This window comes from Sorex araneus, chromosome 2 (genome assembly GCF_027595985.1).
Source record: "Sorex araneus isolate mSorAra2 chromosome 2, mSorAra2.pri, whole genome shotgun sequence".
NCBI classification, from domain to species: Eukaryota; Metazoa; Chordata; class Mammalia; order Eulipotyphla; family Soricidae; genus Sorex; species Sorex araneus.
Window position 1 is genome coordinate 103,923,404 of NC_073303.1, and position 15,620 is coordinate 103,939,023.

General features: G+C 45.1%; 1 protein-coding gene across 1 annotated transcript; it reads right to left on the reverse strand.

Annotated features, from left to right (window-relative positions):
- Nucleotides 1–154: 154 nt before the first annotated feature.
- TRMT12 (tRNA methyltransferase 12 homolog) lies at nucleotides 155–12,281 on the reverse strand. Its single transcript, XM_055129595.1, has one exon. The coding sequence runs from the start codon at nucleotides 12,178–12,180 to the stop codon at nucleotides 10,864–10,866; it is 1,317 nt and encodes a 438-aa protein (XP_054985570.1). The 5' UTR covers nucleotides 12,181–12,281; the 3' UTR covers nucleotides 155–10,863.
- Between the last annotated feature and the right edge of the window lie 3,339 nt (nucleotides 12,282–15,620).

A 15,620-nucleotide genomic window follows, 5' to 3' on the forward strand; every position in this document is an offset into this window, starting at 1 on the left:
GCGGCCGCGTCGGCGTGGGACTCCGTGCTCGCGCGGGGGTGGTATTACTGGCTGTTTTATTAGAGGCCGGGAAACGGCCCGTGGGAGACGCGGGTCGGGAGTGCCGGGAGGAGCAGCCGGCCGCGGCCCACCCCTGCGCCTGGGCTGGCGGGAAGAGGCAGCCAAACAGCGTCGCCCCTGCGCAGCTCGCTCTGCTTTCCTCCTCCCCAGGGCAGAAAGGAGGCTGTGGCCCTGCTGATGGGGGGGCTGCTGTGATGCGAGGGAAGGACCCAGAGCCGGGGCTTTGATTGCTGCGCTTCGTGGGGGCCAGGTCAGCCTGCGTAGGTGGTGCCTCCTTGCTTCCTGCAGGTGAGACTATACTTACACCTTTACGGGGGGAACAGGCTGTGCCGCGCCCCAAATATGCCACTTTGACCGAGGTCCAAGTACCTCTCCAGTTGGCCACCCCTGAAGGCCGAAGCCCCACTCAAGGCGCAGTTTATTGGTTAGGATACTCCGTGAGGTAGGATCCTAATAAGGTAGTATCTCTCGAGGTAGGGTAGCCGGGAGAGCACCTGCCGAGTGCGCAGCTGATCCGGGTTAGAGCCTCTGCACCACAGGTGGTCCCCCGAGCCCCTCCAGGAGTGATCGCTAACCACTGCCGAGTCTGCCCCCTCCCGCCAAAAAAGATGCTCCAGTGAGAGCGGGAGAGATGGTGCATTGGCTCAGCATCTTGCATGTGACGGACCCCGGTTTAATTACCGGCACTGCATGTGGTCCCATAATTACCAACAGGAATGACCCGGGAGCACAGATCCTGAAGCAAGCCGGGTGTGATCCCAAAACAAAGTTAAAGAAATATATGCTCCATGAGCTCCCAGTTCTGATCACCCTCCCGTGACTCAGGGTTTCTCCCACGTGTCTGTCTTGCTGTCAATGATTATCCTGATTTCCAGGGCCCCAGGAAAAGGAGGTCTTAGTTTCTGTCTCCCCTCACTTTCTTTTCCAAACCTGTGGTTAGTATCTGGCCACCCTTAGCTTTCTGTTGCTTACCAGGTGAAAAAAAAGATTGGGTCGGATTCTGCACCTCAGATTCAGATTCACCAGGGCAATGCCATTATTAGCAGGTCTCTGTAGGACTATTACTGTTGGTGAGTTAAGACACCTCTGGGCGTGGGGGGAAGTTGATACTGGTGGTGGGATTGGTGTTGGGACATTGTATCCCTGAAACTTTGTAAATCACAGTCCCCTAATAAAAACTTAAAAAGAACCTTCCTAAAGGTGGAGGATTGTTGGATGCAGCCCCCCAAGACTCCCTTAAGTGGGTCACAGTGTGTGAGGTTTGATTGACCCCCACACCAGAATCTAGTCCAGTGTGTCATTGTAACCTTCTCTTGTTACCCCTGCTAACAATGAGGGGCATTTGTCTGGTGCTTACTGGGCCAGGTGCTTTGGAGGCATTTCCCTGTTGCTTACCTCTTGGAATCGGCCTTATTTTGGTAGGTGTTATCTGTTTCACTGAAGAGGAAACTGAGGTAAAGGTAAGTTATCAAGTTATCAAGAACAGCTGACCAGGCAGAATCTTCGTTTCTAGTCATTGATAGGTTCTTGGGAATTTAGGAATTTTGGTGAAATGCTTTAGTGAAACAAAAACAGTTCCTCTAGGACTGTGTCTTTCTCATCAACACCATCATGACTGAACAAAATGTTGAGGATCTGCGGTAGGTGCAGGGCTAAAAGTCAAATCCAGGACCTAAATACAAGCCTAACTAAAGTTCAGGAATGTGACGAATCTTTGTTCACTTCTCTTTTCATCCACAACTAAATATATCCATCCTTTCTCTATACCCTTTCTTTTTCCTTCCCTTCCTAAAAATTCTTACCTCAACTTGCCTGCCTCATTTGCATGCCCTCCTCAGAGCTTCCACTTTCTGAACCCAGTGTGTTTACTCAGCCAGACTAATTTTCCTAAACTACCTATCAGGGGAATAACCTGTGGTTTTGACTAAATTCACAAAGGAAAGAAAACTAAGAACCTATTAGGGAGGAAAGGACTCCCCAAGGACTACACTAAGCTAGGAATGTGGTAGAGGAGACGGGCAGTTAGTGTCATACTATGGGCATGTGGGATGGAGAATAAAATAGTTTCTTCCTTTTTTAATTTAAAAAAAAAAGTGACATTTTAAGATTTATCTAAAGGCATTTAAAAATGTTCAGTCATTAATTTTTTTAATATTTGATACAAATTTTATTAGTGTAAGAATTTCTGATATACATGCTAAGTGAAATGAGTCAGAAAGAGAGACAGACATAGAAAGATTGCACTCATCTGTGGAATATAGAATAACAGAGTAGGAGACTAACACCTAAGAATAGTAGAAATAAGTACCAGGAGGTTGACTCCATGGCTTGGAAGCTGGCCCCACATTCTGGGGAGAAGGCAACTCAGATAGAGAAGGGAACACCAAGTAAAATGTGGTTGGAGGCCACGTGGGGGAAGGGTGATGCATGCTGAATGTAGACTAGAGACTGAACACAATGGCCACTCAACACCTTTATTGCAAACCACAACACCTAATTAGAGAGAGAGAACAAAAGGGAATACCCTGCCACAGTAACAGGGTGGGGTGGGGGGGAGATGGGATTGGGGAGGGTTGGAGGGATGCTGGGTTTATTTGTGGTGGAGAATGGGCACTGGTGAAGGGATGGGTTCTCAAACTTTGTATGAGGGAAACATGAGCACAAAAATGTATAAATCTGTAACTGTACCCTCACGGTGATTCACTTATTAAAAAATAAATTAAAAAAATAATATAAGCTAACTTTTTTTTTTCTGTTATCATTGCTGGGCCCTCTTAGGCCAAGAACACTCAGGAGTCCTGGTACAGTCATTCTTTTTTGTTTTTGTTTGGGGGCTATGTCCAGAAATGTACAGGACTTATTCCTGGCTCTACACTCAGGGATTACTCCCGGAAGGCTTGGGGGACCATATAGGATGACAGGGATCAAGCCTGGGGCAGCTGCATGCAAGGAACAAAAGCACCCTCCTCACAGTACCATCTTTTCAGCCTCTGGTAGAGTCATTCTTACACTCTAAGTCTTACTTTCCCCACCTGTGTAACGAGTATCTGAATAAAATCTTGGCATGTATTTCGAAATACTACCTTAAAACTAGATTTGTATTGAAGAGACACAAATTTAAACATAAATCATCTGGTTAAAAAAAATCTCATTTGTCTTTAACATATTGACATTGACATGTACCATCAGTGGGTCATACTTGAATGTGATTTTAATTAGTACAAATTGCAGCGGTGGTGTCAATGTGTTAATATTCAAAGGCAAGCTCTAGGATGCATGCAAAGTTTTGAGTTTTCTCTCAACATTTGTAGTAGCCAAGTCTTTTATTTCAAGCAACAGAAGCACATGATGGCCTGTTTTATGCGAAAAGGGAACTCATTAGATGGTTGATTTCATTATTCATCAGATTTGAAGCTGCAAGAGTGACCATGCAATTGATGGAATGTATTGAACCATTCATCTCTACCCTGACTGTACCAGAGGGCAGGTGCATGCTGCCTCCTTACTGCAAGGAAGCAGAAGGAAATTGCTCTTACAAATTATCCACCTCCCAGTTCACCAACATATCTTCTATTTTTTTCTAATGGAAGATGGAGGTGCTAGTAGGAAGGGTAGGGATTGAGAGCCAAAGGATAATAAATACAGAACTTTATTACAGATCTTGGGACCTATGCAATCATTTCTGCTCCCAAATTATTGTAGTTTTTCTCACTTAAGCACATCTCAGATATGCCCGTCAACAGTTCAGCTGTTTAAACTTTATCATTGTGTAAATGCCAAATGATTAGGGAAGAGTCTGTATTTGTTTAGTTAACAAAGGAAATGATAGTGGCATTTGAAGTCACTATTGCACATAGATTTAGCAGTCCATTCACTTACTCAACAGATTTTCGTGAGTGTACACTACATCTTGCAGGCAGCTAGCTTGCTTCTGCTGCTTACTAGTTCTCTGTCCCTAGACAAACTGCTTAAACACACCAACCTTCAGTCTCCTTGTCCAAGAAAAAGAAAGGTTAATATCAGACTAAAAGTACAAAATATACAGCATGTTTATCAGATTTAATCCTCAGCAGACTTGTCCAAGGACACAGAGAGTAGTAGAGCCAAAAGACAACCACATTTCTAGCTCAGTTTGGATTCCAGAGCCTGTAATCTGGTCCTCTGGAACTAATTTCTCATGCTAATTCCACAAACTAAGTATATTTTAAGTGTTTAATGTGAATTTTAGGAGAATACTCTCAGTTGGAACTCAGTATTATTATACACAGCACCAAATGACTCCATTTATGTCTCATAAGTACTATGAAAATACTGTGCAGAGCCAGGAGTAACCCCTGTGCATTGCCAGGTGTGACCCAAAAAGCAAAAAAACAAAAAAATACTGTGGGTTTTTTTTTAATCATTATGTGACATTCGGTAATACTAAAGTTTATATTAGAATATAAATAAGTGATAATTTCTGCTCTTATAATGATCTTAGGTAATGATCCAAAATGATCAGAGGGCTGAGCCAGAGAGATGGTACTGTGGGGAGGGCACTTGACTTGCAGGCGGCAGGCAGATGTGGGTTCAATCCCCAGCATTCCATGTGATCCCCTGAGCACCGCTAGGAGTAATTCCTGAGTGCAGAGACAGGAGTAAGCCCTGAGCATTATTGGGTGTCATCCCAAACTCAATAAATAAATTTTTAAAAAGTTATCAGAAGGCTGAGATAATGCTTAAAAATACAAAAGTACAAATAATACAAAGTTAAAATTGTCTATCTAGGGAGAGAGCCCAGGGAAGATGACTAAAATGACTGTGATGTCTGACAGATGGAAGCTTTGGGCCCTTCACTCTGCATGGGATCCTGTTCAGGCTTCTGATAAGTACCTTCTCACCCAGCCAAAACAGGATAGCACTCTAGAGAAATGCATAGCAAGGGATACATATATATTTGGGGCGGGGTGGGTGGCAGAGGTCGTTGGGCCACATCAGGATACTCGCAGCTTATTCCTGACTGTTCTCATGGTGCCCCAAGACTAGCTATGGTGCCAGGAATTAAACTGGGTTTGCTGGTGTACAAGGCAAGTGCCTTAACCTCCGGACTATTTCTTCTTCCATGGATGCCCATATTAAAGTCAGTGATCTCAGACTGTTCTTATGAAAGAGAAATTGTATCCAAAACAGGGGGGAAAAAATGAGAGAAACTGAAATAGAGGAAATCAGTGCAACCAAAAGCTAAGAATATGAGACATAAATAAGTTTAAAGAAATCTCTAGACGGACTGATCAGAAAAAAGAAATAGAAAATATCACTAAGTAATAAGGAATCATACTATACATTTTAGTTATTTAAAGTATAACGGCATCAATATGTTTGGCTAATTAGCTCAAACTGGTAAGTTACTTGGAAAGCACAACTGACCAATGCTCATTCAAAAAATACATCGACTATCCTTTATTAATAAAGGAATTGAATTTATAGCTACAAGACTTACCACAAATGATTTCACTGGGGGTCCTGCCAAATATGAAGAAAGAAGCAGTACAATTTAATGTAAGGGGACTAAATCCTGATTCTAGTCATTTTGAGGCTGTCATTTCATCCTGTAGATGCAAAAACTTTTGACTCTGAATTATGTATACAAGGCTAACATTTTTTTTTGCATTTTTGGTCACACCCGGTGATGCTCAGGGGTTACTCCTGCTTTGCACTCAGGAATTACTCCTGGCAGTGCTCTGGGGGCCATATGGGATGCTGGGAATCGAACCCGGATCAGCCATGTGCAAGGCAAATGCCCTACCCGTTGTACTATTGCTCCAGCCCCCAAGGCTAACTTCTTTTACAGTCCGCAAACACATCAATTTATTTTGGGAACATACCTGGCTGTGCCAAACATGTACAAATGTTTGAATGTTGTACAAAACATTCCTAGCTTTGTACTCAGGGATCACTCCTGTTGGGGCTTGGGGATTATGGGGTACCAGGGATCAAACCCTTGCTGACCACGTGCAGGATAGGGCAAGTTCCATACCTACTGTACTATCTCTTCAGCCCTAAAGGCTTACACATTTTAAGAGATTTTTAAAAATTTTTTGCAGTGTCAGGGATTGAACCCAGGACCTTATACATGTAAAGCGAGTGCTTTATCACTGAGCTATATCCCTGATCCCTTATCTTCTTGTTTTTCCTTTTGATTTTGGGACTACAGTGGGATACAAGGTTTATATAGCCTTACACCTTGTATACTCTCCAGTCTTCTCATTTTGAGGTCTTTTTTTTTGGGGGGGGGGGCACACCCAGCACTGCTGACGGCTTACTCTTGGCTCTGCACTCAGGGATTGTTCTTGTGTGCAGAGGATATGGGGACCACATGGGGTGCAGGGATCAAACCAGGGCTGGCTCCATGCAAGGAAAATGCCTTGCCTGCTGTACTATCTTGCGAGCCCCACTCCTATCATTTTCTTAGGTGAGATGGCACACTCATCAGTTCTGGAAAGTGGGAGTTGGGGTCTGTTAGATGCTTTGGCCCAGTAGTGCATGGGGGCCACAATGGGGCCAGCTCTGATTAGCCTTTGCCTTCTCTTCCCAAATCTTTTTTTAAAAAATTTCATTAAGTGCCCTGGAGAGATAGTACAGTGGGCAAGATACTTGTCCTGCCCACAACCCACCTGGTTTGACCCTTGGCATCACATATGGTCCTCTGAGCACTGCCAGGAGTGATTCCTGAGTGCAGGGCCAGGAGTAACCCCTGAACATCACTGGATGTACCCCTCACTTTTTTTTTACTATGATATAACTAACTAATCCTTGCAAGGTATATAATTAGGGGGCTGGGAATTTGGGTCACACCTGGCACTGCTTGTGGCCACTTCCGGTGGTGCTCAGGGACCATGTAGTGCCAAGACTCAAATCTGGGCCTCCCATACACAAAGTATGTGCTCAGCCATTTAAACTATCTCTGGCCCAATTACATAATCTCCAGTACATTAATGGAGTGATGCAATAACCACCAATAATTTCAGAACATTTTCATCATCTCAAAAAGAAACTCAGTCCATTAGCAGCTACTCCCTAATTCCCCTCTGTTTGCCTACAATCTGTCAATTTACCTCTCTGGCCTTTGCATAGAAATAAAGTCATAAAACAAGGGAACTTCTCTGTGATTTTCATTTAATGAAATTATATAAAAATATATCATTATATAAAACCCGTTCCTCCTTTTCTAAGGTTCTATTGTATGAATATATATTTTGTTTATTCAATAACTGGAAAACTTTAAAGATATTTCCTCTTTGGCTATTACAGATGGCGCTACTATAAAGGTCCATGTGTAACTTTTTGTGTGGACATATGCTTCTCAGGTATATAGATATACACAGGAGTGGAACTGTCGAATCATGAAGAAACTTGGTGAGACTGCTTGTTTTCCAAAGGGACTGCACTATTTTACAACCCTATTACCAACTGTAGTCAGGAAGATTTTGATTACAATTTGGGGGGGAATGCATTTAAGTAATGGTCATCATTTATAATAATAGTTTGATAGAAAATAACTAGTGGTTTACCGTTGTGAAGTGGTTGTACTCTGAGGCTGACTGGAGTGGGTTTTTTTACATGCTGTATTCAGAGTAGGAGATACTGAATTTATAATGCTTTTACTAATTTTGTTTCTCATATTAAGTTTTGGTGTTTGTGTATTTGAAATGGAACTGTTGAATACACTATACTCAATAATACATATGATTAAATAAATATTGAGTTAATAGAATAACTCATGGTTGAGGAAATTGAAAAAAGTTGTTTTTTTAGTCACATACATCACCATCAGGTGGGATTAACTGGCAACCAGAGCTGAAGCTTGTAAAGGAGGCCTTCATAGTTTTCACGTTCCCCATTCTTAGATTGAGGTGACAAGGACTCCAGAGTCTCCCGATCCCTTTGTTTTCTTTCCCTTGGTTCCATTATGCCTCTTGCTGACCAGGCCAATCCATCAAGTACTCAGTGAAAACTGAGCTTGTAACATGAAGGCATGAGACAGACCCACTTTTTCCATTCACATGTACTCCTGCTCAACCACGGACACCCTTTTCTTCCCAGTCACCATCATCACCTCCCCCAGTCCATGGTTCTATCCCATTTAATTAAGATGCTTGCAGTTTCTACCTCAGTGCTAATACGAATTACTATAAAGCCACATCTCCAGTCTGACCAGCCTACTGGGACTGACTCAGCTTTATTACATACCTGGTTCTCAGCAGTGCCTGATGGAAAAAGTACAGGATTTGTTTTGGGACCACAACCTGATGATGCTCAGTTATCACTCGTGATGGGCTTAGGGGATCATATGGGATGCTAGGGATCAAATCTGGGTAAGCCACATGCAAGACAAGCGCCCTATCCACTGTACTATCACTTTGGCCCCAATTCATTTTTTTAAAATAAGAGCATGCTGTTTTAGGGAAACTAAATGAGAGCAATTCCTCACCAACAAACTGGAGAATGGCAGTTCACTATGATACAAATAGTGACTGTATGCACTAGGCTCATTGTTGTGACAGCACTAACATGTCAATTCATTTAGGCCTAAGTCACCTTCAGGGCATGCACAACTGTTAATTCCAATGTACAAATGAGGAGAGTTAACCTGAGTTTCACAACTTGCCTCAGATCACACCAGGAGAGCCAGTTGAATGAATGGAACCTAAGTTCTAAGGTTCTAGTTGGTGCCCATGTCAACCTTCTTCTACCAGTGAACACTCACCACCTGATAGCTGTAACTGGTTGGATAAATTCATGTTGGGCACACCCACCAATTCTGCCTACCCAAGTTTATGGCAGGAGGGTAACTCCTTCGTCCCTAGTCAGGCACCTCTTTGAGTCATCTTCCTTATTATTTCTCCTACTTCCTCTAAATTTGGTCTCAAGCCCCACTTGGCCTGGCATCTTTGAGAGAGAAAGCCACGGGCACACACATGAGAAGAAACCCAGTATATGAAAAAGGGGATGACTAAGGCAAACCCAGGAGGGCCATTCTATGGGATGAGCATGGCAACAAGGCTTTGCAGTGCTGGGCACGCCAGCAGACACTTCCTGCGAGCTCAGTGTTATCGAGACTGTTGACTGTAATCCTTAAACACCAACTCCATCAGTCTCTCACTGCTTCCTCTGCCCTAGCCAAATGTTTGCACCTGTTTCCGCTCTGACTCCACTTCCCACAATCTTCCTCAGTTTTATCCCTATGCATTTTCAGAACTTTCCCTTCCAGTCCTGCACTCCAAATGCTCTCCTCATATGGCACTTACTGTATTCCAATTCTTTGCATACTGTGCTACTTCAGCTGTAAGGTGTGAGCTCCTTGGACACAAGGGATTGTAGCTAAGGAAACCTCAAATTTCCTGTGGGCTCATTTATGTGGTAGGACTTATTTGTGGAATAACACAAACAGCACCATTCCTATCCTTATTGCCACTTCTAGGTAGAGTGCAAGCAGCCAAATACCATACAATAAAAATCCTGATCAAGACTTTCTACATTTCCTTCAGTAAGCACAGAAGCCCAGATAGCAATTAGTCATACCAAAGGTTAAATGAAGTGTAATGACTGTTCGTTCTAGTGAAAAACAATGGTGATGGCAGATGCCATAAAATAAGGTGAGGCTTGACAAGCTGCAGACTCTCTCATTCCCTTTAGCTCCTTGTTAGCCCTGTTTTTGCTAGTCAGGGTAGGAAAACTAAAGGGAAAGCCTGTAGAAGTCACGGAGGGGTTGGGGGGGTTCATTTTGGACCACATTCAGGAGTACTCAGGGCTCACTTTATTCTCTGCTCGGGGATCATTCCTAGAGGTTGGGGGACCATATATGAGGTGCCAGGCATCGAACCTGAGTCAGCCACATGCATGGCAAGTGTCATACCTACAATCTCTCTGGCCCCTAGAAATCCAAGGTTTTAAACTTTGAAAATAGTAATTGGTATTTACTGCAGAAACAGAAGCTTCTGACAAGTTTCAAGCAAACATCCTAATTTTTGTTTATCACAAAAAACTATATATGACATTCTTCCAACTCTCACAAACGCTAAAGGGGAGTTAGATGATGTAATTTTTATTCTGATCCTGCCCAAATTTATACATAATAAAAGAGAACCACTGGACTCCAAATCTTAGTCCCATCAGTTTTTCAAACCCACTTCTCTCCCACGGCCACCACTCTAGTCTAACCATCATCTCATGTCTGGACACCTCAGAAGGCTCCACCAATCTCCCCACTTCCATCGTGGACCTCCTTAGTGACGCTGGAGAGAATTGACTCTGGAAATGCCATTGTGTCTTTTGCTCTAAAAATGGCAAATGCCCCATGTGGAGACAATTCAAAGAAATCCTTACTTGGGCCACACCCAGTGATGCTCAGGGGTTACTACTGGTGGTGCTCAGGGGACCATGAGAGATGCAGAAGCTGTGTCGGCTGCATGCAAGGCAAGTGCCCTATCCAGTGTACTATCTCTCTACCCCAAGAAGCCCTTATTTTGCAATGAGAAAAATATAAGGAAATAATACTGAAATCCTGTGCCCAAGGTTAGAATTGTGGTCAGAATTCATGACTGCACATGTGGGCATCACTTCAACAAGTCATACTTCTCCCTGACATAAAGCTCATCTTGGGTTTGTTTGAAGACATGTGCAGTAATCTGGATTGAACTAAAGCTGGTTCTTAAGGCCACAAAATACTAAGACAAGTATGATATTAGCGATGTGAGAAACTGGCCAAGCTGGTGCACCAAAGTCACTCACATGTAGAGCAGCATGTCTCAGGATCCACCTTCTTTAGTCAACTAGAGGGCAGGGGCGGCACTCCAGGTCCAGGACTATGTGGTCTACATGGGGAGCATAAGATTTCACGGGCTGAATGTGCAGGATTCGGGTCCTCCACGGCTTCCCGTGCAGCTGCTGGAGAAGGCCAGCAATGCGAGTTTCTGCAGCCTGTGCCCACCTCTGCCATTCTGGCTTGGGAGCTGCTGACACTATTTTTCCTGAATCCCTGCTATCTCCATTTCCCCACTGGTTGGTGATTTCCTGAGAAGAAAGCCAAGGCTCCACCTCTTCCACGTCCCTGTTTCTAGGAGTCTGGGGCGCTTTCCCTGGGAAAGATTCCACATTTTGGTGGATGTGCAAAATACCCCCAGAGTCCTGTCTCAGCACTTGGCAGGCAATGGGCCAGCCTTCTTCAGAGCTGGGGATCAGTCCCAGGATTACCCTGTCAGCAATGTCGGAGAGCTTCAACTCCCGATTATCTCCAAAGTGAATCTGGCACCGATCTGCTACCCCATTGAGCTCCAGATTCCGGCTCAGCGCAGCCACGGCATGGGGGTTCCACTCACAGGCATGGACGAAGGAGGCACCAGCATGCACCAGGAAGGGCAGTGTAAAATAACCGATCCCGGCGTAAAGATCCACCAGCACTTGGCCAGCACAGGGCAGCGACGCCACTCGGAGCTTCTCCGTGATGTTCCCGAAGGAGAACATGCACTGGGTCACGTCGAACGCATATCGGATCCCATTGTCCACATGCTCCACCCAGCCGTGCTCACCCCGCAGCAGCGTCACCGCCGGGGTCCGAGTGCCATCCGGGGCCACCCGCCCTCGTTTGGCCAAGCGCTGCGCGCCGAGAGCCGAGGCCACGGTCTCCCAGAGTTCCGGCGTCAGATCTTTCCACTCCTCGGCTTGGAAACAGTCCTCACTCAGCAACAGGAGGTCCCCGTGCCTCTGCCAGGACCGGGGCAGCTCCGCCTGCAGCGCAGCCGACCAGGGCACTCCGCGGCCCTCCACCCAGCGACTCACCTCGCGGCACAGCCTCTGGGCGGGCGAACGGCCCCGGGCCGCCTTGGACGGCAGAGCCCCCCGGAGCTGGGTGAGCACACAGGTGCTGCCCGGGGCCACGCTCTCCCGCAGCTCCTGCAGGTGCAGCTCCGTGAGGCTCTCCCCCAGCACCGGCAGCGCCACGGTGCCGTCGGGCAGCTGCTGCACGCGGTGCTGCGTGTCCACGAGCTTCTGCCTCCGCAGGTAGTCCCTGTAGCTCTGGGCGAAGCGAGGCTCAGTCACGACGGCGGCAACAGCCGCGGGCTCGCCATCGTCCGGGCCCATGCCGCTGGCCCCACATTCTCTCGGACCCCCGCGCGGAGACCCCCGCCACACCTCGGCGTCCACCGACGGTTCTTGGGTTTCAGGTGCACGCCGCGGAGCCACACCCGGAAGTGACGTCAAAAGGACTGGCCGGAACTAGCGGCCAGGAGGCGTTAGTTAGCGGGAGCCGCTGCCGCCATCTTTGTTGTGGTCGCGCGCCCGGAGAATCTCCCGTGCTGCTGCTCCGGAATCCGGAGACGGGGAGCGCATCTGCAACGATGGAGTTAATTCAGTCGCAGGTGGGAAGCGGCTCAGGTTCTCATAGGATTTGCAAATCGGGATGCGCTGCCCCCTGTTTGCTGAGAGTGAAGATTCCCTTAGAGCTTCCTCGCTTCCACTTTGCAAAAACAGCGTTGCGATCTCACTGCCCTGCTGCATAAGAACCAAGTATTAGGAAGTTAGAAGGATATGAGTTTGAACAAATTCTGTCGCCGGTTGGGACAGGACTTTTCGCATGTGAAGGAAAACTATGAGGTCCCAGGAGATAGTGCAGTGGGTAGGGCTTCTTTCTTGCTCCTGGCCATCCCAGATTCTTTCTGCAGCATCCCATACCGTCCGGTGACCACCAGGAGTGATCTCTGAGCGAGCGCAGAGCCAGAGTAAGCCTTGCACACCGTTGGGTGAGACAAGTGCACGGGTTAGGAAAATTAACTGGTAAAGTGAAGAAAATGTGAGCAACTTTTCCCAAATTGCTTCTCCCAAAGTAACCACAATTATTATATTCCCAATTAATGTTGATCAGAGATTCCAGATGGAGATGAGTTTGTGCTATTAGGAAATGGAGACACATCCCCCGCTTATGGATAGGGAGAATTAACATGATCAAAATGGCAATACTGCCCAAAGCACTATACAAATTTAATGCAGTCCCTATCAGGATACCCATGACATTTTTTAAAGAAATAGATAAAACATACCTGAAATTTATATGGAACAATAAATCCCCAAGAATAGCTAAAGCAATCCTTGGAAAAAAGCTGGGTGGCGTCACCTTCCCCAACTTCAAACTCTACTACAAAGCAGTAGTAATTAAAACAGCATGGTGTTGGGATAAAAACAGACCTGCAGACCAATGGAACAGTTGAATATCCTGCCACAGACCCCCAAATATATGGCCACTTAATCTTTGACAAAGGGGCAAGAAATGCAAGGTGGAACAAGGAAAGCCTCTTCAACAAGTGGTGCTGGGAAAATTGGATAGCTACCTGCAAAAAAATGAACTCTGACCTCTGTCTAATGCCAGGCACAAAAGTCAGATCAAAGTGGATTAAAGACCTCAATATCAGACATGAATCTATAAGGTTTGTAGAAGAAAATGTAGGCAGAACTCTCCATGACATTGAAACTAAAAACATCTTTAAGCACTGACCATGCAAGTGGAAGCAAACATAAACAAATGGGACTACATCAAACTAAGAAGCTTCTGCACTTCAAAAAAAAACAGTGACCAAATACAGAAAGAGCCCACAGAATGGGAAAGAATATTTACCCAATACCATCTGATAAGGGATTAATATCCAGGATATATAAGATACTTGTAGAATTGTATAAGGAAAAAACCTCCAACCCCATCAAAAAATGGGGAGAAGAAATGAACAGAAGTTTCCTCAAAAAAGAAATACAAATGGCCAAAAGGCACATGGAAAAAATGCTCCACATTGCTAGTCATCAGCAAATCAAAACAACAATGAAATATCATCTCACACCACAGAGGCTGGCACACATTCAAAAGAACAAAAGCAACCAGTGTTGGCATGGATGTGGGGTAAAAGGGACACTCCTTCACTGTTGGTGGCAATGCCAACTGGTCCAGCCTTTCTGGAAAACAGTATGGACAGTGCTTCAAAAACTAGAAATTGAGCTTCCGTATGACCCCGCAATACCACTTCTGGGAATATATCCCGAGGATGCAAAAAAGCATAGTAGAAATGACATCTGTACCTATAAATTCATTGCAGCACTGTTCACAATAGCCAAAATATAGAAACAACCCGAGTGCCCTAAAACAGATGACTGGTTAAAGAAACTTTGGTACATCTACACAATGGAATACTATGCACCTGTTAGGAGAGATGAAGTCATGAAATTTGCTTATAAATGGATAGACATGGAAAGTATCATGCTAAGTGAAATGAGTCAGAAAGAAAGGGACAGACATAGAGGGACTGCACTCATTTGTGGAGTATAAAATAACATCACCTGAGGCTGAAACCCAAGAACAGTAGATACAAGGGCCAGGGGGATTGCCCCATAGCTGGAAGCCTGCTTCATGAGCAGCAGGGAGAAGGCAAATGGAATAGAGAAGGGATCACTTAGAAAATGATGGCTGGAGGAACCAGTTGGGATGGGAGATGCATGCAGAAAGTAGATAATGGGCCAAACATGATCACCTCTCAGTCTCTGCGTTGCAAGCTATAATGCCCAAAAGTAGGGAGAGAGTATGGGAAATATTGTCTGCCATAGAGGCAGGGGGAGGGGGAGAAAGGGGGTATACCCAGGATATTGGTGTTGGGGAATGTTCAATGGTGGAGGGATGGGTGTTTTATCATTGTGAGATTGTAACCCAAACATGAAAGCTTGTAACTATCTCACGGTGATTCAATAAATTTTTAAAAATTAAAAAAAAGAGATGAATTTGTGTTACAACCTTTTGGTGATGAGGTAGTACATTCACTATCGAGGGACCATTCACCAACCACTCAGGAGATAGGCCGTATTCAATTCTTTTTTTTCTTTTTAATGTAGGAGTACTGCTATTCATTCAGCCATTGATTAAGCTGATTGTGCATTCAATTATTTAAAAGCTTTTTTCCCCTGTAAGCAATCAGCTTTCAAGCAGAATGTGGATCTGAATTTTGTTGGGTTCTTAGTTGTAAATGATTTCACCCATGGCTTAGTCTATTCTGGAGCCTGAAAATAGAAAAAAATCCTTACGTTTTCTCCTCCTTCTCCTCCTCCTCCTTCCTCCTCCTCCTCCTCCTCCTCCTCCTCCTTCTCCTCCTCCTCCTCCTCCTCCTCCTTCTCCTCCTCCTTCTCCTCCTGTCTCCTGTCCTGCTTCTGGTATTGTAGCACCACTAGCCATTCAACACTAACCATTTTTGACCACTACCCTCAGGGTTTAGAGCATCAAAACACTAAAAATGCAATTACTTTTTCACAGAACTGAATTCTGAGTTGCAGATACTACCTAATGTCCTACATTAAATGAAATTGGAATTACAATTAAACGTGCCCTGGGAATGTAGAATTTTCTCTTGCATTTGGTGTGGCCCCTTGCCTTGCAATGTCTGGGACCACACAGTTGTGGTGCACAAAAAATACTTTACCACTGACCTGATCTCTCTAGCCCCTCACATGCACTTTTTTCTTTTTGGGTCACACCCAGCAATGCACAGGGATTA